General features: G+C 37.5%; 1 protein-coding gene across 2 annotated transcripts in view; it reads right to left on the bottom strand.

The window, feature by feature from the left end:
- Window positions 1-25,752, bottom strand: part of Apoltp (Apolipoprotein lipid transfer particle) — a 6,186,292-nt gene that overhangs the window by 189,749 nt on the left and 5,970,791 nt on the right. For both annotated transcript variants that reach the window (XM_081762641.1, XM_081762640.1), the window contains one exon: window positions 769-893. In XM_081762641.1, coding sequence (XP_081618767.1) covers window positions 769-893 — 125 coding nt within the window. The remainder of the gene's footprint in view (window positions 1-768; window positions 894-25,752) is intronic.

The following is a 25,752-nucleotide window of genomic DNA, read 5'->3' as shown; positions in this document are numbered from 1 at the left end:
ATATATATATATATATATATATATATATATATATATATATATATATATATATATATACACTTTGTCTCATATCGGATTTTTGGTAGAGCATTTAATAAAAAGAGCGTCCGGAATCGACTCCCACTACCAGTTTTTATTATAAAAAGTTTCCACTATAAAAGTATTTTCACAAAATACTGAACAATTTAGTCTCTCTAGAAGCAAATATTAGTTATAGATGGTCTTTGACCGTAATGTCGCAGACAGGATCTCCAACAGAGCCCCGAAGCAGGCCAAGAGGAGTGGAATTAGGTGCCCAAAGCTCCGAAGCAAGCAATGGGTAGGTTAGATGGCCAACAGAGCCCCGTAGCAGGCTAAGCCAGAAGATAGGATAGGCGTAGTCCCGTAGCAGACTAGAGGCCTGGGGTTAGGTTACTCCAAGAGTCCCGTAGCAGTCTGAAGGAGGGTCACTAGAAAACTGGTGTCGAACTGTCTTCGTCCATCCAATTTATAGGGTCCTTTGGGTGGCGGTGGCGCTGCTGCTACGATGTCGTCTTCTGCTCCGTGGGAGGGGCCCGAAGCCGTCGTCTGCATGTGATTATAGGTCCCTCTGCTGGGAGATCTTCTTGCCGAACCATGTGGTGGTGTTTGTAAACATTGATGCGTGGAATTGCTTGTTTACGACATCACATAGGATATTACAATATATATATATATATATATATATATATATGTGTGTGTGTGTGTGTGTGTGTTTATAACGGAATCAAAATAAAACAGTATACTTACCAACAGGGAGATTCTCAAAATACAGTGGAATAATGTGCGGAGAAGAAGTAAACATATTGTTGTTTACAACAACACTTCGAGGTTGATCATAAACGCCATCCCCACCGAAGATAACAATACCATATCTAAAAATAATACACACATATATTAATTAGGTCCTACAAATTTTAAATAAGTTTTATTAAAATACTTAAAAGAGCAGATATATAAATCTAAAGAGGACAATTTCAGTTGTTTTAAGAAAGAGAAAATTACTGCTTTGGTATGAAGTGTAATTGAAAATTTCTTTTGTAACTCTAATATTGCCTTGACATATTTATGTATACAATTTTCGGCCCTGGAAATTTGTGAAATGTTAAGATTTTACTGTCTTGTGTTTTGCAATTGATAAAAGTGGTTTTGAGAAATTGCCTATTATATTGAGTATCATAATCAATTTAGCAGTAGCAATACTTTTACATTATTTCCAAAGATTGTTTACATTTATGTATCCTCATGATCAAAATTGTGTTCACACACATCGCCTTGTAGCGTATGTGACTACAACTTAATATAGGTCCTAAGGTTGTGAGTTGGTAGATTGACTAGAGAAATAAGGAGTAGGTCTACAAGAAAGAGGATTAGATTCATACTATCAGTACAATATCGTCTCGGCAGGGATTCATATTTTCAGTTTCTCGATTTGTTTATTAAAATAAGCACCACAATATGCCAGTAACAATTTAATTTTTTTTAAATATTTTTGAAAATCGGCTCTGGAGTCTATTTGTTGGGAAATTTATCTCCAGAAATGAGTAGAAAGAGATGTGATATCTGTAACGATTCACAAAACGACCATGCTCAATGTTTACAGGTTGGAGAGGAGTAAGGAAATCTAAAAATCTGCATTATTGAAAACGTTCAGAGGGGTACAAATATTATTAAAATTGGCAATATAATAATGCAACTTCTTTTCCTTTCCGTAATTTTAGTATACGTGTCATAATTTTAGTATTCTCGAGTGCCGTAACGTCTCGATCCAGAATTACAATTTAATGGTAACACCTACTCCCCGTTGAAGATTTGAATGAGTACTATGTTTCCGTTATGTTTCCGAACCCGGATCTGAACTGACAAGCTTTCCATTATTAGTCCAACGCTACCACTCACGTAGAGTTTTATTAGTACGAACTTAAATATTACAGCTAATTAGCAATGACAATTTGAAAGTCAAATACACTGAGGAACACTTATTGAAATCATTACTATACACACGAAAAAAAGTTTCAAATAATCCCTCAGTAGAAAAAATAACAGACCTAAGGCAACTTACGCAAACAATGTAGAGATGCAACATAGATATATAGATAAACACAAGAACACTAGAAGACGAACAAAACCAAAATAGCAATAAGTAGTCAAAAAGACTAAAATACTATATGAACATACAAAAATAATTAATGAAAGAAAAACAAGAGAACAAAATCGCCACTATGGGAAATTTAATGAAATAAAGCTTGGTCCTAAAATTGCTTAAAGTAACATTGTTCAGCAATCGAATCGAAATGTTTCCGCAAAGAACACTATAAAATAAAGGTACGTAGCTTTGTCACCAATCGGTAAAAACTGATGCATATAGATGACAGTACACATATTAAGCCAAAGAACTGTAATGCTTGTGAACAGGAAAAAAATCAGGAAATAAAACATAAGTGGCCGTAAAAAACGTAAAGTGGTTTCTGGCAAATCAATCCCAATAAGAGCGTAAAAGCATTTCAAATGGGAATCTTACAATTACAGGAAACACAATGATGAGTCAAAGTGTTTATTTGTTGACATTACAATCATAAAACAATGAGAAAGTATGTGTTCTACACAACCTTTTGTCGGTAGGCACTAGTTGTTGCACAACACGATATCAGCCAGTTTGAAAATGAAATGAAATCTTTAAGTTTAACGTCCCACGGTTATGTCGGTTAGGCTAAAGGAGACGGTGATAATGAGAAATGAGTGAAATGTTGGAATGAAGAAAGTGGGAGGAAACGGGAGAACCCCGAGAAAACCCACGCACACGGTGTTTGTCCACCACAAAGTCCACACGGCGCGAGCTGGGATCGAACCAGGGACCCCAAGCACCGGAGGTGAACGCTCTACCACTGAGCCACCGCGCCCCCAATCAGTCAGTTTAAATATGCGAAGAGATGGGAAGGGCAAAAGTATTGCGCCAAACCCCACTGAATCTGCAGAGAGTGAGAGACGATACGCAGAGAAAAGAAAGACTAAATCCAAGCTGTAAGAAAAACATTATACATACAGAAAGGGACAGGTGCCACGCCCCGAGGGAACAAGTGGAAGTGACCAGAGATTGATTTCAAGGCAGGTAAGAAAGAGGAAAAAGCACAAACAGATTCTTCTTCAGATAACAACGTGCATTCCGAAGTGTGTATTATCAGAATGTGAGGGGGACTAGAAGCAAAACTGAATCCTTCTATTGTAGTGTGTTGTCAACGAACTACGATTTCTTGGCAATAACAGAGACGTGGTTGCATGAGGGTATCTTTGACTCAGAACTCTTTGATGCCAGATATTCACTAATCCGTAGTGACAGAAAAACCGACAAGAGTAGGGGGGAGGGGTAATGCTTGCAATACTAAGAAATAAATATAAAGTGTGCTTGGTATATAATGGTGACCTAAATAATGGCGTAGACTGTCTTTTGGTGAAAGTAAGTGGGGAGAGGGTAACAATGTATATATGTGTTGTGTATTTTCCACCAAATTCTGTCATTTGTAAATATGATGAAATATTTCAGTACATTGAATCGAAGTGTCAACCAGGCTGCACCCTTCTTGTACTTGGTGACTTTAATTTACCAGACATTAAAGGTACGGGTTTCGATTTCATGAGCGCCCCGGGGCAGTACAAATTTGTAAATAACTTCATGTCATTATACGACTTGAAATCATTTAATGATGTTCAGAATGATTTAGGTAGAACACTAGATTTGGTATTAACAAATTTAGATAATGTAGTGGTTGAGAGAGAAGAACCCCCGTACTTAAAGAGGATAAACACCACCCTGCGCTATTAATTAAAATCAAACAGAACAATAAGGTTAAGGTAAAAAGTCAAAGTAAAGTAATGGGTTATAATTTCAGTAAGGCAAACTACAATCAACTATATCACGAATTGGGAAAGGTAGAGTGGGAGGTACTGGGTGACTATACTGACGTTGATGGCGCTGTTGAAAAGTTTTATTCCACCTTATATAATATATTTGACAAATGCATTCCGAAAAAGAAACAGAGCACGGGAAACTATCCTAGCTGGTTCACGCTAGACATTATAAATAAAATTAAAATGAAAGCTCGTCACCGCAAAGCGATAAGACTCGGAAAGTCAAATCTAGATTTACATAAACGCGAATTTAATAAACTTCGAAAAATGATTAAGAAAGATATACAAATCGCATATACAAACTTCGTTAAGGGAGCGGAATATTTAATACAAGAGGACCCAACTACGTTTTGGAACTTTATTAAGAGTAAATCAAAGCATTTAAATGGTAATGTATTGTGTTATGAGGGTAAAGAGTTAGCATGTGATAAAGATATAGTAAACGCATTTGCAACCTACTTTAAATCAGTGTATACAGACGGAGCACCACTGCTAGTTGAAACAGATGATTCGACATTAGTTGAAATGTATGAAGAAATTGATATGTTGCAAATAGCGGTAATAGAAGTGGACGAGATTCGAATGGCAATCAAAAAACTAAAATCAAAGTGTTCGATAGGTATCGATGGTGTACCATCATATGTAATAAAAGGTTGTGAAGAGAGTTTCTTATTACCTTTACACATGCTATTTAACCTAATACTCCAAACCAGCAAGTTTCCAGCAAAATGGAAATTTACAAAAGTTTGTCCTATTCCTAAAAATAATGATAGTAAAGAAATTCAAAATTATAGGCCGGTTTGTATTCTAAACTCATTTGCAAAGATATTTGAAAGCATAATTTATAAGCGCATTGAAAATCACATTAAACCAGTAATATCGGATTAGCAACATGGATTCGTTCCTGGCAGATCAACCGTAACAAATCTCGCTGTCTTCACTGACCATCTTGTTGATACATTGGAGAGTAATAATCAAATAGATGTAGTTTATACAGATATTGCAAAAGCATTTGATAAGGTAAACCACACGTTGTTAATGAATAAACTTAAATTTCTCAACTTTTCTGATCAGTTAATTGCTCTTATGAAGTCATATTTGATGGACAGAAAACAATATGTGGTTTATAAATCCTGTAGATCATTTGAATACATTCAATTTTCTGGAGTCCCACAAGGATCTAATTTAGGGCCATTACTTTTTATAATATTCATTAATGACCTTCCTAATTGTATTAAAACATCGCATAAACTACTCTATGCAGACGATCTAAAATTATATAGGAGAATTACAACAGCACAGGACTGTGTCAGTTTGCAGGAGGATCTAGACAGAGTAAATAAATGGTGCAAGAGGAACTTGTTAAACATAAATTCAGATAAATGCAAAACCGTGTCCTTCACTAAGAAACGAAATGTTAAATTTCAATATAAGATAGATGGTAAACAATTAAAGGGGGAACAAACTGTCAATGATTTGGGTGTAATATATAATAACAAACTATCGTTTGAGCATCATATAAATCAAATTGTAAATGACGCAAACAGAAATCTTGGATTCATTTTGAGAATGGGAAGGGAATTTAATAAGTCGAATGTTTTACTGAAATTATATTTTTCATTTGTTAGAACAAAATTAGAATATGCGTCTATTATATGGAATCCCCACACGAAGAAAGATTCTATTAGAATAGAAAGAGTTCAAAATAAATTTCTGCAGTTTCTGGTGTACAAGAGAACAGGCATCTTCCCCACATATGAAAATAGTACTTCTCTTAATGAAAATTTTAACACAATGTCTCTCAATCACAGAAGAGTGTTAAATGACATGATGTTCTTGTACAAAATATTAAATAATAAATTAAATAGTAAGGATTTGGTCTCTGCCTTTCATCTAAGGGTACCCAATGGAAACATACGTGTGGGCAATGGGAATTTCTTTTATTGTAAGAAATCTCGAACAAATGCAACAAAACAGTCACCAACGTGGAGGATGGGTGCAGTGTACAACAAACTGATTAAATGTAAAAAAGTTCTGGATATATACAGTATGAGTCAGAATAGATTTCGCAAATATATTATAGATATTCTATGTAACTATGATATGAACACTGTAATTGGGTAGAATAACCTGTTGTGTTCTTCTTCTTAAATAAATAAATAAACAAATAATATATGAGTCACAAACTGGAACACAGAAAAAGAAAACCTTTAATAAATCCAGGTACGAAGGAGAGTATGAAGCCAGACATTCATAGGAAGGTCAGAAACAACCCATTCATTCATAGGTAAATGAAATGATATGATGAAAGGATTAAAAAATGAACATGTTTGCATTTTACTTGGATATGTACTAAACTATGCACATTTTGTAGCTGTTTAAAATAAAGATCCATACGCTTAAAATGAAAGCAAAATCCCTGCCAGAGAAACAGATTCGAACTTATTTCCTAGTATTTCGGGTAGAGGACAGGTACGAGAGTAACACCACAATTTTATTAGAACGTAAACATTGAGGAATTGAAAAGATGAAGAAGATGGAAAACACGGAAACTTTGAAAACGTAACCATTGCCGAAACACTTGAAGAAGGTTCCAGATAATCTCAAGTACAAAATATCCAGTAGAAGGAAAAGTTAACCCTATAATATTGAGTCTAGTGACGGTCCGAATACCTCCAAATGTTGTGCTAGTGGGGGCCAACTGGAAACCAATGAAAAATAAAACACGCTTCTACAATATCAACTCCTGTTCTTACTAACTTTTATATCCTCTATTATTTAGGTCCCTATATGTTCGCGTTATTGATTCTGATACAATAGGCCAGCAACATTCCATGAAAGTTTGGCATTTGCTTCACATGATTCGTGTCGAAGATATTATGGACACCAAACAAGTTGGATGAAGTTTGATAAAAGTTTACTTTCGTACCGGTTCCGCTGCGAACCAGTTCCTTACTAATTCCTTACTCCACTAACATTATTGTAAAGCGTATGTGCTTAATTACCAAGTTTCTAGTAAAGAAGTGATTTGTGACGTTGATCCTTTTCTCAGTGACAAAGGACTTTTGTCACATATCAAAAGCACCGATAAGATAACTCATGTACGTCGCATATTTTACACTATTTCTACCTTTACTCAGCCTCCCAACGCAGCGGGCGATGGGGTTCCTTCTCCTTCCCCTTTCTCCGGACCTACTTATCTATTTTTCCGAAATCATCTACAGCTAGTTACGTCCTAACTTTAAATACTCATATTTTGCCAGATTATTATACCCTTTTCTGTATACGCCTTCCTGTTGATACTTATATACTCAAGTTAAAACAACGTTTCAAATGTTTTCATTATTGAAATTACACCCAAGGTTGTAAAGGTTCTCCCACTGTGCCAATTCTGGCATGGAAAGGCATCTTTCCTTATCCTCTAACGCTAATCCTCATTGTTCCGGTGATCACGTAACAACGTCACGTACCAGCCCCAAACTATAGTTCCAAACCCAAATCAATCAGCTTATGACCCTTGAAAATATTTCCTTTCAAGAAGTCAAGCGCGTATAGTGCGTATAGTTACACCCTCTATTCTTTCTTTGCCGGCGTTTCCTTCGTACTTTTCTTCCTCTTCTCCACCTGTTACACACCCCTCTTTGTGCTTCGTGGACACTGCTAAACGTCTTACTTCAGTTTCTGCAGTTGGATCTTCTTTTGACACACCACGTAAAAAAGTCTTTCCCACATGCTTTACAGGATCAGGTTCAGACTTTTCGTCGGCCTTCATTGCCCTCGAACACTTTTAAATTAGTTCCTTCCTTTCATTCTTCTTTGCACGTTACTTCTTTCTCTCTTTCAGCTACTGCGAAGTTGTGTGTGATTCATCCAAATTTTTCTGCTGCACTTAATACTATCTTTCAAGTTCTGGTAACACATCCCACAGAGTTCACTCCCAAACAATTGACTTCCTGCTTACGTGTGCAGAAATATTTACCTTCCATCTCACTATACAATTCTTAACATCAAAAATCAATACTCAAGTGGAACTTGCTACATTCTACCTAAAATATCTATGCCCTTCATAAACTCCGTACATATTTTCACCCAGATATTATTTTCTTACATTAAACTTGGAATACATCTCCCTTACGCCGCTTAATTTCTGCCTATAATTAGATTCACGAACTCCGTGCTGATGGCTGTGGCGTTTGATACATCGGAGTACGTCTTCAATACGATTGGATCTGAAATATGACACTTATTTTATTGCTCTTGTTCCTTCTTAATGATAGGAATCCCAACTCGTATTCCCCATCCCTCCGAATCTCCCTCTGGTGTCCTTCTCTCAGCCTCCTCCTACGTTGGAAGTCTATACTGATGCTTTTGGTAGTGATCATTACTCCCTTTTATACAAGACACTTCTACTAACCCTCACTTTTCGCCCCTGTCTTAGGTTTTTATACCTCCACCTATGCTACTTTCTCGTCTATCCACTTCCTTAGACTGAACTCAATATAGCACCTCACCACCAACCAACCTCACCGCTTTCCCAATCATCCCATGACCAAACGATCCATTTTAGTCATAAAATTGCACTAGAAACTTGTCAATCTCGCTTGACCAACCCTGTTTCCTCTCCTAGTTCCCCCAATCGACCTCCTTCCCCTCCATAGTGCACCTATGAGTGTCGAAATGGATAATCTGCAGCTATCATGCCCAGCAAACCTATCTCCGTATCCCCTCCACAGCCAACTTTCTCCTTTATCAACGTGCACAAGACCTTGCCAAATACCATATCCGTCTTTCACGTCGTTTATCTGCGGACACTTTTATTGTGTTCTTACTCCTGATACTAAACCTAAACTTTGGTCCTTTTATAGCTCTCTTAATTGCCTGATCCGTTCCCTTACATCTGGGATACATATTTCCTCTCCCTGAGTTTTCCAATTTCAACTGCAATTAGCGCCAACTACTACTATTTTAGTTCTAATTTGGTTTCCTCCTTTCAAGATTATATTCCGGCTCCCCTGGACAATCCATTTTCCCTCCGTGAATTTAAAATAGCTCTCTAAACCCAAATCTACATCTCCTGGTAAAGACGGAGTTTCTTATATCCACATATCCACATCCAACACTTGTAGTCCGGGTGCCAAGACCGAAAACCCTTTTTTTGTGTTATGACAAAGGTTTTATGATTTAATTTGATACTTTAGTGTATGTGGAATTCGAAACCGCTTGACGCCACTTTATCACCCTTGGGCAGTCTTAAATATTCAAGATGGCGTTCAATATGATTTCTGTAAATAAAGTGCCATGTTCTATGTTTCTCGGGACGAGAAATTCAAATATAAAGTCCATTTCATAAACGAAGCTACATAAATCTAAGTATTCAAGATGGAGTCCAATATGGCGGATCAAATATGCATATTGTAAGTGTAAAGCGTTTTCTGTAAATAATGTGTCATTTTCTATGTTTTCTGGGTCGAGGAGTTAAAAAATGAAGTCCATGTCTTAAACGAAGCTACATAAATTTAAATATCCAAGATAGCGTTCAATATGCTGGATCAAATATGAATATTGTAAATGTAAAGCGATTTATGTAAACAAATTGTCATTTTCTGTTTTTAAGGTCGAGAATTAAAAATGAAATCTATTCAATGTTAAAATGTAATTTTATTTTCCAAATATTTCTTAAGTACTTCTTTTTAATGAATAATTTTACAGTAGCCTTGTGACAGTGAAGAAAAGTTGTAACTTGTAACTTGAGTAATATTCTATTCTTCTATCACATCAGCTATATTTTTAACATGTCCTGAACAATAACTAATTAATTCTCGATCACTAAATCATCTACACTAACACTCATTCTTTCTTATTTTTCCAAAGTATGCGGATTAAAATTATCTCCTGAGTATATGCATTGACAAAGAATACTGCACAAAGTATTACTTGACAGTTTAGGTCATTGCTGAGCAGGGTTTATTTGACCGACAGGAACACTTCGTCATGCTGAAAATGTCTTGGAGAGCTATAGCAGTGCTTTGTGGAATGGTAATGGGATTGTATTTTTGGTTTTCAAATCATCCGAAACAAACGGGATTGATGTCTGGCAAAATTGTGTCATTTGCTGACAGTTACAAAATTATTTGAAAGTAAGCCCGTTTAACATTTTCTACAAAATTTTCAGTTGTTGGTGGTACAGATGAGAAGTCTGTGCTTGGAGGAGCATTAAGCTGTGCCTGGCTAGTTTTTCTTGCTGAAAAGCTATTCTGCATTAAGCTATGTTAAGAGATTTAAGTCTTCAACAAACAGTGACAAACTTCGTAGCTTCTTTTATTACGATTATTACATCACTATGGATGTGATCTAATTTCTAAAGTTTATAGCCATGATGGAGGCATTTTAGAACTTTTCCTGTTTCTATGCTATAGTAACTAGCGACAGTGTCACAACCCGAAAGAGTGTGGGCTACAGGTAAACTTAAAACGATATTCTTCTGTTTTTCAACTGTAGCCTGCATGTTAACTGCATCCCTTGCTTCTCTTAATGATACCATGTAGATTTGATTTGGCATAGAGAGTTTGTAGTAATAATAGAGGATAAGGTCGAATACATCAGTGTCGTCTCAAATAACATGGACTGTTTAATTGCCTCTTTCTCTCACTTTTACAAGCAGCTGTTGCATCATCATGATATATGCCTCTTCCTGAAAGTTTTGTAAATCAATTCGGTCTACCATAATACCACATTTTACTTGTATGGGTGATGGATTCTGATTGCTAATGATGAGAGTGTTTCCTAAACACAACCTTGCTACTTTGTTGACAACATACCTGGTTAAAAATTGAATCACCTGCTCCTTATAGTCACTATTCGTTGATATTGCCTTCTGTGCAGGAAGTGGTTTTTCGTCTGTCAAAATAAACCTCCTTACAGAGTGCTCCCTCGAGAGCCCTCGTGGATGGTTTAATACTGTATTCGTAATGTGTCGAACATTAAGTTGACGTTTACTTCTAGCAAATGAGCAAGGATTTTATCACAGAAGGTTTGCAAGAAATCTCTCGTTGGCCAGTTCACTACCCACAGATATGCACAACCATCAGTAATAATCAGTGAAGGTTTGCTACAAACTCTGGCTGACATAGGTATGGCCGTGTTAGTATTTAAAATAGATTTGCCTTTAGCTTCCTGAATACGGTCATCATCTGTTAACATCGATGGAGCATAGTTGGAGCAGCAAGTTCATATTTTAAAACGTCCAGCACGTTTATTTCTTTGTATATCTGAAGAGCTGCAACCCTAAAATATAGTAACGTTGTGTCTATTGCAACAGAAGTTTTAGCTCCGGTATTTTTCGTCCCTTCCATTCATTTTGATAACGCCTCTATGAAGAAGTGCATAAAATCAATCTGGCGAACTTTGCTCATATTTAGAGACCACAGATTTCCCTATTTCGTAAGCATTGTTTACATTGGCCTCGTCGGATGGTATCTTTCCGGCTACACTATTTACTAATCCTTCAGGGTGATTTACTAAGCTTGAAGGCTATATGCACGTCTCTAACTTCCTTGCCAATGGCAAAATTCGTTGTTATACCTCTTAAGGAAGTTTCTCTTTCATTATGCCCATATCTCATTTTTGACCATGTAACATTACACAAAACATTGGTATGCCTTACAACACGTTTTCCACTCAAGAAGGGATCAAAGCATTCTTTTCATAGACATATGATAAGTTGTAGCATATCGCAAATAGTTCCAGTGACCAGCAGCTGCAAAGTAAGGCAATATTAAAGATACACAACAATTGTGTAGCCACAAATCTGGTTCCCTTTCTGCCCTCAGAAATGACATCATCAATAAACCGGGCTTAATAAAAGCAGTAAACGCGTAAGCGTGTATTGCGACTTTGCTCACTCTCCTTCTTCAAATTTGCCATTATACTTTCAGAACTTATTACCGTAAGACGGTACTTTTCACATCAGGGGTTACTTTGCACAAAATATGAAAAGAATTTTACAGTCCTCTGTCGGGAAAACCATGAACAGTAAAGAGGAAGCTTCAACTTCCAACGTAAGAAAGAACATCTAACTGTCTTTTGGCAATAATATTGGCGGTTAACATCAGCTCTAATTACCGGGAGGGTTCGTTGTTGTAGAGGCATGGAAAGCAGTCACTGTAAAAGCCGACAAAATTTCAAAGGTATCACCTACAAGAATTTCCGTCAAAGTTAAGTCAGTTTCGTAGAATACGACTGCGTATAATGGGACTTTGATGCAACAGTTGAAATTGAAATGTGAAACGTTTTGAAGTCATAAAAAATGTAAAACTGGAAGAAGGTAATTTCAGCCTTTAATCGGGGTTAATTTGCACAGGTCCAAAATCCTCTTAGATAGGAAGTTATTACTACTGGAGTCTCCTGCATTCTAAATTTAGGTAAATTTCCTATTTAGTAGATGCCAGAATGAATTTCTTGTTGGAAAATAAATTATGAAGAATGGCGGATCCAGAATAGTAGTTTGAGAGGGGTTGCACTCACAAAGGCTTCGCTTTTTTTCTTTTTAGAAGTAACTAGACTTCTGGGGGGCTTGCAGCTTATACTAATAGGAATGACTAGCAATAGTTTTTTTGAAGAAGAAATCCTACAATTTGGGTGGGCTTCAGTCTGAAAGTCCCAAACCCCGTAAATCTTCCACTAATTATGGTCGGGATGATATTCTTGGATATAAGGAACAAACAAGGCAAATCAGTTCAAGGGGATTTTTTTGTTCCTGAGTTGGCATTTGTCTGGGACATATGCTAAACTATTAGAATGTGGTTCCAGTGCCGGTACCAGAAAATACATAATTTTCTTCACAAATATTGGTAGTTCATACTAACTAGGGATGATACCATACCGGGACCAAGTACCTGGGGAATACCTGTATGTCGCCCGAAAGCTCTTGCCATGAGAAGTACGAAATCGTTTTCAATTCATGGGCAAACACGCAAACTGACCCTATATGGGCCCAGTTTGTTGGTGTTTGAGACCCTATGTACGGTATATTCGACAGAAATAGAAATGAATATCACGATGAATCACACATACGCCCTGAGCCCATCATATTCCTGTTTGGTTCGCTGCTAGAACGTGACTCGGGTAAGGGTTAGATAACACCACTTTGCACCCAAATGTACCCATTTCGTCAGATGTATATCCATGTAAACGTGGCATAAACATCATTCGTCATTAGAGAAAATATACTTCGGACACATTTCTCTTCCAAGGACTCCAGTTTACCTGTGTTGCCAACTAAGTATAGAAATGAGAAATTGTAAAACAGGTTCCGTACAATGAGACGTTTATACACCAACTCTTTGTAGAAACATCATACGAACTATAGCAAAATGGTGTTGAGTGTTGCCGTCTCCCGAAGATTCTAGGTTGTCAGTGTTGCCAACAAGTGTAAACATCCCAATGTTGAAAATGGCGTGAGTGATATTGAAAAAAAATATGTGACAAATGTGACAGAAGCAGCATTGGACAATGGGAAACATAGTGTATGTCCCCGTCTCCCAAGCACCCCAGTGTGACAGTGTTGCCAACAAATGCGACAGTTCAAGATTTTCGCATGAAGTCTACCGCATTGGCAAATATATAATAATTGACAACATGGGTACTTGTGGGTTCACTAACATACTACAAACCTAGTATGAACCACAGTTTAATTATATGAGATGCTTGGGAGATGGGGACCATATAGGGTCAGTTTGCGGGTTGGACCGTGATTTGAAAACGGTTTCATACTTCGCATAGCAAGAGCTTTCAGACGATATATAGGCCTTTCTTGATGTCCTGCAAGCCATTACTACCCAAGTTCGCCAGCTATCCGAAAACCAATGTCAGCAGCGTCAGCAACATCGTTATGGAGCCACCTTCGATGTAGCTGCAGCTATCGCTTATTATCAGTCACGTCAGCTTGATCCTTCACTGGGAAAACGTGATGCAGCTGAACTTGGACATATCCTTATATCCCTTTTTTGGCTCAACTCGCAGATGCCGATAGACAGTTTCTTCTTGAACGTATTAAGCTTTTGTGTATTGCGCTTCAGTATGACTGGTGGACAGCAGTCCTAATCCTTTGGAAGAAGACATCCATCAGTCCATGCAACTACCTGGCCCTCTCGAAGATCTAATTGTGGCTCTTGACTTTCAGCCGGACGACACCCAGCGGCCTCCTCCTAGATTCTTATTTTTTTACTTACCAGATCAAGAGCGTAATATCGATGTTGTTCGACACCTCCGGATCCAGGAACCGCTCTTCGTCCTACCAGACGATTGGAACTTTTGGAGAGGCACGATAGAGGCCTTGTCGGATATGCCGTGGCAGCAACGAGACGACTCTTCGGAAGATAATGATAGTGACAGTGATGTGTCCGATTCTCTGGAATCAGAAAGTGATCTTTCCGACAGTGATGAATCTCCTCAAAGTGAATCACTTTTCGCTAATTTTCGTGTTGAAAAGGTGTTCCCTACTGAAGTATTTTTTGATACGCCTAGAACCTTTTGTTGTGTTAGTGAAGTGACCCATATCCCTCCTTTAGCAGCACCACGGCAAATTCGTCGCACCAGCGCTAAATACCTACCGATGCTACACAGTATGAAGGACAGTGGCATTATTGAAGTCTCAGATCAGATAATAAATACTTTTCCTGTGTTTTGTATACCCAAACCAGACGGACTTAGGGTCATTTATGATTGCTCGCAGTGGACTAAATACTATCGCCATGTATCCTATGCTACCTTGCCAAAAGTTACCCAGTTAGCTGATGTGACCTCTCCTGAGGATTATTTAGTTAAAATTGAATTGGTCCAAGGTTTTTATCATATTAGCCTCAGTCTAAATACTGGTCGATATTTTGGTATAAAATGCGCGGGTCGCCTTTTTAGGTTTACCAGACTCCCTATGGGCTAGGCTCTTAGTACCTTATTAATACAAAGATCTGTTATTCAAGAACTGACTATTCATGTTTCTCATCTAGTCCATTTTCTAGTGTATTACGATGACATATTGTTTATTGGATCTGTAGGTAACTTGTTATAAGCAGTGTACATTTTGTCCCACACCACATGGGCTATTAACGTACAAAAGTTCATTTTGCAACCTACGAAATCATTATTATATTTGGGTATTCATGTGATTCTGGCGACTAATGTCTTAATGATAGACCGAAAGTATTTAGAAATTGTTAGACGTTGTCCTTGGCAACTCTTATTGCAATCGCACAGGGCAAGGCAAATTCTCGCCGGATATATAGTCTAGATTGCGCCAGTCTCAACCTTGTCATATACTATAACATATGCGATATTGCATCAGAAAATCTTCAATATGGTTATTCATGTTATCTCTCATGTACAGCCACGACCACGGCCAATCTGAGGAAATATTCAACCTACGTTCACTTGGTATACGCATGCATCTCCCACCAGCTTGGCAGTGGTTACGGCAACTAAGGAAACTATGTTTCAATGGACTTCATTGAAAGAGATGCCTATTATTGTTATGGAATTTCTTGCTGTTGCCTACGCTGTTATCTTAGCGTATCCACACCAGGTTGAAATCCTTTGTGATAACCAAGCTGTAATTTACTGTTTTTCACGTAAAATATGTGGAGTATGGTTTATTCTGCCAGTGGCACATGTAGTGTACAATTTACATAATTATGTAATATCATATATACCCTCAGAACAGATGAAGCCTCACGAACCCTGGGCTCGATCCTCCTACTACCCTCGACCAATCGGAACGCTCCACCTGGCGAACAGGACTACAAAAGCTTGGAGCCAGGTGGAAAACAATCAGCTCACGAGAATCGAGGGTGAGAGGAAGATCTTGCTTAGCGCGCGTGGGGACTTCGATTGATTCTACGGTCTCCACGCGTGCTAAGCAAGATCCTCCTCTCACCTTCTAACGACTAGTGCCAGTGCCACGTGTGGTGTTAGCCCCGCTTTTACGTCGTCGTCAGAAGGACACTAAACGCCTAGTGCTTTTATATCTCGTAAACTTGTGCAGTCCTCGTTGCATCATTTTTGGACTAGAAAGAAGATGAGTAATCGTGATGACCAATCTCGGCCACACACACCAGACGCCAATCAGGCCCTTCTTGATGCTCTGCAGGCCATTAATACCCAAGTTCGCCAGCAATCCAAAAGCCAAGATCAGCAGCGTCAGCAACATCCCAATGGAGCCACCTTCGATGTCGCTGCAGCTATCGTTTATATGCAGTCACGCCAGCTTGATCCTTCACTGGGAAGACGGGATGCAACTGAACTTAGACATATCCTTGTATCATATCCTTTTTTGGCCCAACTCGCAGATGCCGATAGACAGTTTCTTCTTGAACGTATTAAGGTTTTCTGCATTGCGCTTCAGTATGACTGGCGGACAGCATTACTTAATGCTTTCCTCACAGCCATCCCCGGACTTCAAGTGCAGCATCCGCAACGGCCCTTTCCACGATCGGAACGCTCCACCGCTCTACGATCACTCATCCGCTTTCTAGTAAAAAATTGATGCAATGAGGACTGCACATTTACTAGAAGTAGAAGCACTAGGCGTTGAATGTCCTTGTGACGGCGACGTCAAATCGGCGCTAACACCACGTGGGGCACTGGCACTAGTCGTAAAAAGGTGAGAGGAGGATGGGGCGCGTGGAGATTGTAGAATCAATCGAAGTCCCCACGCCGATGAAGACAGACTCTTATTTCTGTACCAATAAGAGTCTTCAAAAAGTCAATCGAAGTCCCCACGCGCGCCAAGCCAGATCCTCCTCTCACCCTTGATTATCGTGAAATCATACTGAACAGGAATGAATCATCTGATCTTCCGCCTTGTAAAGCTAAAAAGGCGACCGCACATTTTATACCAAAATATCGACGAGTATTTAGACTGAGGCTAATATGATAAAAACCTTGGGCCAAATCAATTTTAACTAAATAATCCTCAGGAGAAGTCACATCAGCTAACTGGGTAACTTTTGGCAAGGTAACATGAGATACATGGCGATAGTATTTAGTCCACTGCGAGCAATCATAAATGACCCTAAGTCCGTCTGGTTTGGGTATACAAAACACAGGAAAAGTATTTATTATCTGATCTGAGACTTCAATAATGCCACTGTCCTTCATACTTTGTAGCATCGATAGGTATTTAGCGCTGGTGCGACGAATTTGCCGTGGTGCTGCTAAAGGAGGGATATGGGTCACTTCACTAACACAACAAAAGGTTCTAGGCGTATCAAAAAATACTTCAGTAGGGAACACCTTTTTAACACGAAAATTAGCGAAAAGTGATTCACTTTGAGGAGATTCATCACTGTCGGAAAGATCACTTTCTGATTCCAGAGAATCGGACACATCACTGTCACTATCATTATCTTCCGAAGAGTCGTCACTTTGCTGCCACGGCATATCCGACAAGGCCTCTATCGTGCTTCTCCAAAAGTTCCAATCGTCTGGTAGGACGAAGAGCGGTTCCTGGATCCGGAGGTGTCGAACAACATCGATATTACGCTCTTGATCTGGTAAGTAAAAAAATAAGAATCTAGGAGGAGGCCGCTGGGTGTCGTCCGGCTGAAAGTCAAGAGCCACAATTAGATCTTCGAGAGGGCCAGGTAGTTGCATGAACTGATGGATGTCTTCTTCTAAATGATTAGGTGAAGCAGCTTCCATGGGCAGGGGAGTCCAGAAGTCCACCGGTTGAAGGTCAGGTGATTCATTCCTGTTTGGTTGTAGCCGTGCTATTCGTAGTCTTCTTCTTCTGGGACGTCGCCTTGGGCCCTGGGGTAAAGGGCTGTTGCGGAAGCTGAACTTGAAGTCCGGGGATGGCTGTGAGGGAAGCATTATGGATGCTGTCCGCCAGTCATACTGAAGCGCAATACACAAAAGCTTAATACGTTCAAGAAGAAACTGTCTATCGGCATTTGCGAGTTGGGCCAAAAAAGGATATGATATAAGGATATGTCTAAGTTCAGCTAGTGGGAAAATATGAAGAAATATTTCTAATCGAAGTCCCAACGCGCGCTAGGCAAGATGCTCCTTTTACCCTCGATTCTCGGGTACTGACTGTTTTCCACCTGGCTCCCAGGTTTTGTATTCCTGTTCACCAGGTTGAGCGTTCCGATGGTCGAGGGTGAGGGTGCTTCTTTTTTGTGCGCCTATTTCTACGTTTTGTGGATCACCGTAATTTGGTCAAAATAGGCTATCAAATATGGCGGAACATGTTAATGCTGTTCCGCCACTAACTAACTTTCACGTGTTTTCCTCCACATCGTTTTGTGCACCTATTTGCATGTTTTGTGCGTCACTGGAAGTGGTTCGAAATGGATCTCCAAGATGGGGCGAAAATGACCCACCTTTCTGCCATTATTGAATTTCGAGGTCGTTCTTTTGGTGTCGTTTATTTCCTGTTATGTCCCGTTTCTGCGATTATTTCCACGTTTTGTGCGTCACTGGAAGTGGGTAAAATGGGTCTACAAATATTGTGTATCAAGTTAGTGTTGTTCAGCCACCATCGAATGTTGAGGTTGTTTTGTTCACATTGTTTTGTGCACCTATTTCTACGTTTTGTGCGTCACTGTAATTGAATCAAAATGGGCCTACAATATGGAGTATTAATGCTGTTCCTCCACTATTGAATTTCGAGGTGGTTTTCATGACTTTGTTTTGTACGTGTTAAGTGTCATTCGTAGCATTCAAGTTACGGAGGTGGGGCCATTTCAAAATTTTGCCACTTAAATCACCTATAGTGGTAATCTTCATATTCGAACTTTAACTATTCTGAATTGTTTCCAGCTTTTGTACATTTTTGTATCAGCAACAAAAAACAATATCACTTTGATCACCTGTAGTGAGACACAGGGAGTAATCTACCCCCCAACACCCCTTAACACCCCTCCAAATTTCTTTACAGACACCCCTGGATGGAAAAGGAATACTCCCCCAAATCCAATTGTATCAATAAGTATCATATAGGTTATTTATTACATCAAGTTAAAAAAGGTTTAGCGTTAAGAAAGAAGGCAACATTTTTATTTATTTATTTCACTTCAAAATACGAAACGACCTCGTTCTCATGTACGGTTTCGAGAACCACATGACCTCATTGTTTCGGGCGGTATTTCATCGAAACAATTGACAAAACAGATCGCTGATACCTACCCTCCTGAGCTCTGCGGTCGTTTCCGAGAAAAGAGATTGATCGACAGATGCAGATTACTGAAATTGGCAACGTCTTGAGCGGTCATTCACCTACTTCTTCCTCCATAAGGAAAAATGTGACAATATAGTAATAAGCCTATACCAAATTCAGTTGCTAAGTGCTACTCTGCAACAGGCTCGCAACCAGAGGGGCTAAGGAGGGCCTAGACCTCCCTAAAGTTTTCATGTCCCCTCCAGACCTCAATACAAAATGCACAATTTAGATATTTGTAAGAGAATTTTTAATGACTTAAAACAAAAAAAGGGGAAAAGGAAAAAGAAAGAAAGAATACTAAGCTCGCTCTGCAACAAATGAGATGCATGGAATAAATCGTGAGTGGGAACCCTTCGCCCCTGGTGGGGGGATATTCATGAAGCTATAGGCTTATGTCTAATTATATTGGAATATATTATCCATTTCTTAATTTCGAACATACTAGGTTCGATCGAAATGAGAAAACTTTTTATCGGACTTCTGAAGAAAATAAAATAAAATAAATAAATACATGATCGTGTTTATTATATCTGGAATTCCTAGTCACGACCCCCTTTTCAGTTTTATTAAAAATAGAAGAAGTAGAGAAGAGAAGAGAAAGTTGGGATAAGAAGAAAAATAGGGAAAGTAAGAAGATGAAAAAAAGGGAACTGATACTGAATATTTTTGAGAAATATGGTAAAGGAAAGTGAATAATTATCGAATTGGGATCATTTCCAATAGCTATTGGGTGAATATTTGGTATTAAGGTGATCGAAGGTAGACACATGTTAACCCATACCTCTCAGACCTAGATCCATTTAACTCCAACTACCGAATTATCCCAATCTAGCTCTGAGATAGATGAGAAAGTTTAATTTAACAGTTTATTAAATATTTCCAGAAGTTCTAGATTAATATCCAATATTTGAAAAAAACAAACGACGAAGTTGATGGCATGCTAGAATCGACCACAGGAAAAAAAATCAGAGTAACACATCTATTTGTCGAAGATTTTGACTCTCGAAGTTCTCCTATGATGATCATTCGTTCAGGTTACTTCGGTCCTTTTTGCTTACTTTATAGAGCCAACTTAGATTAAGTTAGTATTGACATTCAAAGACTTTAATTGCCAACTACCATTAATTGTAGTCAGTTACACATATATGTCAAAAGAATTGGTGCACTTAATACTAAATCTACATTTCACTCACACACACATTCATACAGGACAATGTATACTTAAGTTTGCATTTAGTGTAATTAAACTAACCTAACTACATCTCTATAGACATTTATTACATTTCAAGAAAAGAAAACTTAGATTGACATAACAGGAAAAGTTTGATTCATGAATTAAATAAAAAAATATATTAATAATAATACATAGGCATGCACAGGAATCTGTTACTTTCAACAATATCAAATAACACATTTCTCTTGTAGAGATGTTAAAAAATTGGATTACATTTTTTTAAAAAAATCGACAAAACGAAAGACGAAGAGAGAAAGAAAAAAATCAAAGTTAAACATTAAACATATTTCAGGTTCAGTACAATGAATACATATGGTGAAAAAGAAAAAAAATATAATTGGTTAATTAATCTTAAAAAAAAACACTTTGGTAGCATTTTATTGAGTCTCTGTCCCAAGAGGAGAAATTTCGACAATTTTATGAGTCTTTGTTCTCACGTTGATAGTAACTCCTTTTTTTTAACTCTCTTTATTCACTGTGATTGGTGTCCATGAGAGTATTTAATCGTTTGTCTTAACGACCGACAAGAAATTTAGTTTCTTCATATTATATATAAAATTTTCATTTCGTCACTTGACGCACTTGCTATAAAATTTCAAAGTTAATTCAGATTAAAGAAAGATTATCGAATCCAGTCACAGACATTGGGAACATATTTCCATAATACTATATTCCAATGGAATTAGGTCTTTGGACCTATCTAGGTCCCGTATTCACATTACTAAATTATTAACCAAAATCAGTTCCAATTAAGATCACTGAATTTCTATTTGTAGTATAGATCATGGAGTCAAGAGATTTTAGTCACTGAGCTGACGAAAGCCAAATAGTTATGTTTCCACTCGTAGGGGAAGGATTTGTTTCATAGTTTACTGATAGAAGGATTTGTTGGTGGGGCGCACTGTTTCGTAGTTTACTGGTTTCACTATGATCTCGTAAAATAACTTTGGGTAAGGATTAGGGCTATTTTTACTTTTCTTACGACCTGCTACTTGTTCTATTTAAATGCAGTATTTAACATAGTATTCAACTTTAATAGTCACGAACATTAACAACAACTCAATAAGGTGTCATTTATTTCAATTTACGCGGTAATACTGTATATCACAAATAGTTGGTCAGTGTCGGGTGTCAAAAATCTATGGCAACCTAAAACAACCAGGGTAGATACCGAGCCCATGCTAAATATATTCATTAATATATTCTATATAACTACTTATTATATCCATTATTACTTAGAAATCAATAAATATATTATCGTCGATAAATATATTTCATATACATACATATTCATATTCATGTCAATATTCACTAAACATTCACATTTCTCTCTTTGGCTCACATGACCCTGACAAAACACATTTTTCCCAAATAGGTTGCAAACTTTACAAGAAATCCCGTCAAAATAAAATTTTCATTAGTATCCGCGTATAGAATGATATTTAATAAGTTGACATAAGAGGTGGAAATACAACAAAATAGAGCAGGCACGTAACCCTTTAAACTATGTAAGTACATATATATATATATATATATATATATATATATATATATATATATATATATACAGAGAAAGAAAAAAATCAAGGTTATTTGAAACTAGAGCGTCCAGACTACTAATACATAATACCATATAGCCAATCAATAGAAAGAAAAACCAGAAATCAGTCGTCAATGGGTATAATTTGTACGATCGATGAATAACAAGTAAGTTTCTGGAAATCTGAAATCATAGTGTACATTCTCGTCAGCCCCTTCCCATGGTGGGTTGAGTATCGTGAAAAACGGTCCTGAGTCGTTCTGAAATACCTCCACGAATTGTATCCCTCGATGTCTCAGTTAGTACATACGATCGAAATAAGTGATATGAATATTGTATGTTTTCATGAGTTTCAAAACCGGGGGGGGGGAGGTTAAAATTTAAAAAAAAATCTCGAAGTAAGAAGGAAGAAAGAGACAAGATAGAGAAAGCGGCGCCAACGAAAAGAGAAAGATTAAGGTACTACTCACTACACAGACGAGTGGTCGAATTTAAATATATAACAACTCACAGCCAAAAAAAGTTCACATATGCCGAAAGAGGGTGGTTTACTTAAATACGTAAGCTAGGGGGCGCCCTGCTGCCAAGGATGCAAGTCTGTGTCCATCAGATCCCAATCCCACAAGAGTTTGCTTGTCAGATTGAAATCTGAGCCCCGTATCCGGCCCAGACCAGCAGGATAAAAGGAGAGGGGGAAGGGACCAGGTAACTGCGTCCCCACTTTTGAAATCTCTAAGTAAGAAAAAAATATTCGACCCCTCAGAATAACTAAGAAGGTTCAAGGACAGTAATGAAACTAGAGTAAAAGTAATAGCTAAGATATCCCTAACTACTGATTTGCCAAAATTAAAAAAGAAAAAAATAAAATAAAATAAATTTTGGATCGGTGATTTCAATGACCAAACATCACCGATGACTACCCTGCGCAGACATGCCAAAGTCTGGGACGTCGTTAATTTCCATCAACTAATTAAACTAAGAAAAGAAACGAAAATACTTAAGAGGGTCATGGGTCGACGTTCGGGTACGCGATTGACATAAATATTAATTTAGTAGCGGTTGATTTAATCAGATAGTCCGAACTGGGCTGTTAGCTATATGAACACTGCACAATAAATAAAGTAAGCAACGAAGAAAAAAAATCTCGGAGAGTCAATGAATGTTAAAGGTACAAATGACCAAACCTGTACTTTTCGATGATCACAGGATATAGCAGTTAGTTTTCTTAATTATCATTTCTGTCAACCTTTAGAAGTAATTCCCACATGATGCTACCCTATCTGTTGAAAGGCTTAAGATCCGGGGCTCTTAGTATGAGGTACTTAAATGCGAAGTAACACACAATTCCCAACTACACTTTACTATCCAATAGCGAACTCGGTTGGATGAATGTAATGGTGTAGAAGTCAAAACGCTAGAGATTTTTAGTAAACATATTCATATTCTCACTATATAACATACACTATCCATTTAAAAATAGGTGTCATACCATCTCATTCATATTTTATATCATATTATTAATATATCATTACATTCATTATTTACTCATTTTCGCGCAAAGTAATATTTTAGAGACACCCTATTTCATACATTTTACACGCAGGCCATACACAATTTATATTACACACTAATAAATATATAATTATCACAATCTATCACGCTCAAACCACTACACGATAACATTCATCGAACCACGGACTCTTTGTTTCGAAGCACCCAAATCGTATTTACTTCGCAGTTAAAAAAAATCATACGTGTATCTACTGAAAGTTAAATTGTCAACGATTAATTTATTTCAGATTTGCTGATAAAACTAAAGCAACAATGGAAATTTTCTACAGCCACGGGAAAAGAGAATTTAAAACTACATTTTGAAACAAATAGTAGCAGCATATGGACTTTACCTCTATTAAGAAAATAGGCATTCTTTATTTCAGTAGATATTTCGATTGCTACTTGACCTAGCAAGCTGTAATTTTCAGTACTGTAAGATCTCATGCTATCTTATATGAATGTATATTCATCTGAACCGAAAACCATGTCCACGGGATGTAATTTGAGAATAAATGGCCAAAATCAAACAATCTAGATCACTAAGTCATGCGATGTCGTAATGTCAACAAACAATTGACTACCGAAAACGGACACGATGGCGCTGTAGTGGAGGCATAATTTACCGTGTACTGAAATATATACTTGTACTTATTAATCAGAAATCTAATATTTACTCTCGTTTAGTGTGCTTTGAGTTAGACAAATGGTATTAAACTATCGCATATGAAATACACTGTCCTAATAGTAGAAATCACGCACTCACTCAGAACTACCTACTACACACACCACTATACATAGTACACATAAGAACTACTAACTAAACAAATACCATTTAATTACATGGATATTGGGGAAAAGTACTCCCTTGTTGGTATATAGAGTTGGCTCTATTAAACTTTATGGGGCAAAATGAGAAGAGTTAACCCTAGGTCCAATTGACTTGGCCAATTACTTAAAACATATTTACTAGAGATTGATGCCCTGGGGGCACCTTAACGAGGTTTATTGAGGGACCCTTCCCCTAAAAGGGGAAAAGGCCCTAAAACAAACAATAACTAACCCATCCCCCGCTAGAAATGGTTCAATTTGGAAAGAGAAATAGGAGTCCCTTTTTGTTAAATTAAGCTGCCATTCTGAAAGTTAACATTGCAACTATGAAACCTACTGTGTATATGCAATTACTGATTTAAAAAAAAAAGAAATCACATTTACAATATACACTATAGAATGTACGAAACCAGGTCGTATTTCCCTAATCCCTAACTGAATTTTACTGTTTGAAAGAAAAGGAAAGTAAAATCACTCTTATAAACTGTCTATGCTTCGGCTTGGATGATGAGCAATATGGCGTCTGGAAAGCTGGTTCCTATTTCTCGTTTATTTTACAGTTCACTTGACGAAAAATGGAAGTTTGTCAGCTCCTAAATCATTGTCAGTCTTTAACTATTAAATTACATTAAATTTTACCTGGATTTAATGAAAATGTCCGTCCTTTTAAGCGGAAATTGAACAATGGATGGACAGTGGTGTTCCTCTTAATGTGTCTTCGATTATTATGGTAACATTGCGCCAAAAACGACAGGGGTAGGAGAATTTCACCAATTAGGGCGGAGTCTACCAGTCGCGGAAATTACAAAGTGAATAGAAATTTGGTGAAATCTAGATATAACCGGATCTGAAAGTGACTATGGACTAGTGAGAGGGGGTGAGGGAAAGATTAGGTACCTGACTAAATTCTACATTGGTCTGAAATTAAGAAAATTTATATCCAATGACGGAACTATTTTTGGTATGACGTCAGCCTGATAAACCTTGTTACTATTCAACTTGTATATGCGAAAATGGGATTTACACTTAATCAAAATATAAATAAATATATTATTCAGTAGGAATATGGTTACTAATGAAACCTTTCGATTCATTATATTTAATTTGAAGTAAAGAGAGTAAATAAATTGTGTAATTAAACCGAAATCGAATAAAAAAAATACTAGGTACAGGGTGCGTGAAAAAAGTTGCCATTACTTTCAACTGTAATGGTACATTACAGACTTGCCTCTCCTAACATATTCATGGACCCCAAAGCTCTGTGGCTGGTTTGGAGCCTGCTCTGCACGTGGTGTATCAAAGGACGGAAGTTAGAAGGGTGTAGTCAAGACGTTTTTAGAAATGAAGAGATCGGTCGAAATAAGAATTATATTTTTTTTACACTGAGTCTACTGTTATGCAGGAACGCAATTGGTGCTAGCTTAATTTTTGTAAATTATATTTTTATTCACGTAA

The sequence above is a fragment of the Thermobia domestica genome, chromosome 6 (genome assembly GCF_964235325.1).
Source record: "Thermobia domestica chromosome 6, izTheDome1.hap1.1, whole genome shotgun sequence".
Taxonomy (NCBI): domain Eukaryota; kingdom Metazoa; phylum Arthropoda; class Insecta; order Zygentoma; family Lepismatidae; genus Thermobia; species Thermobia domestica.
This window is presented reverse-complemented; position numbering and strand designations above follow the sequence as displayed.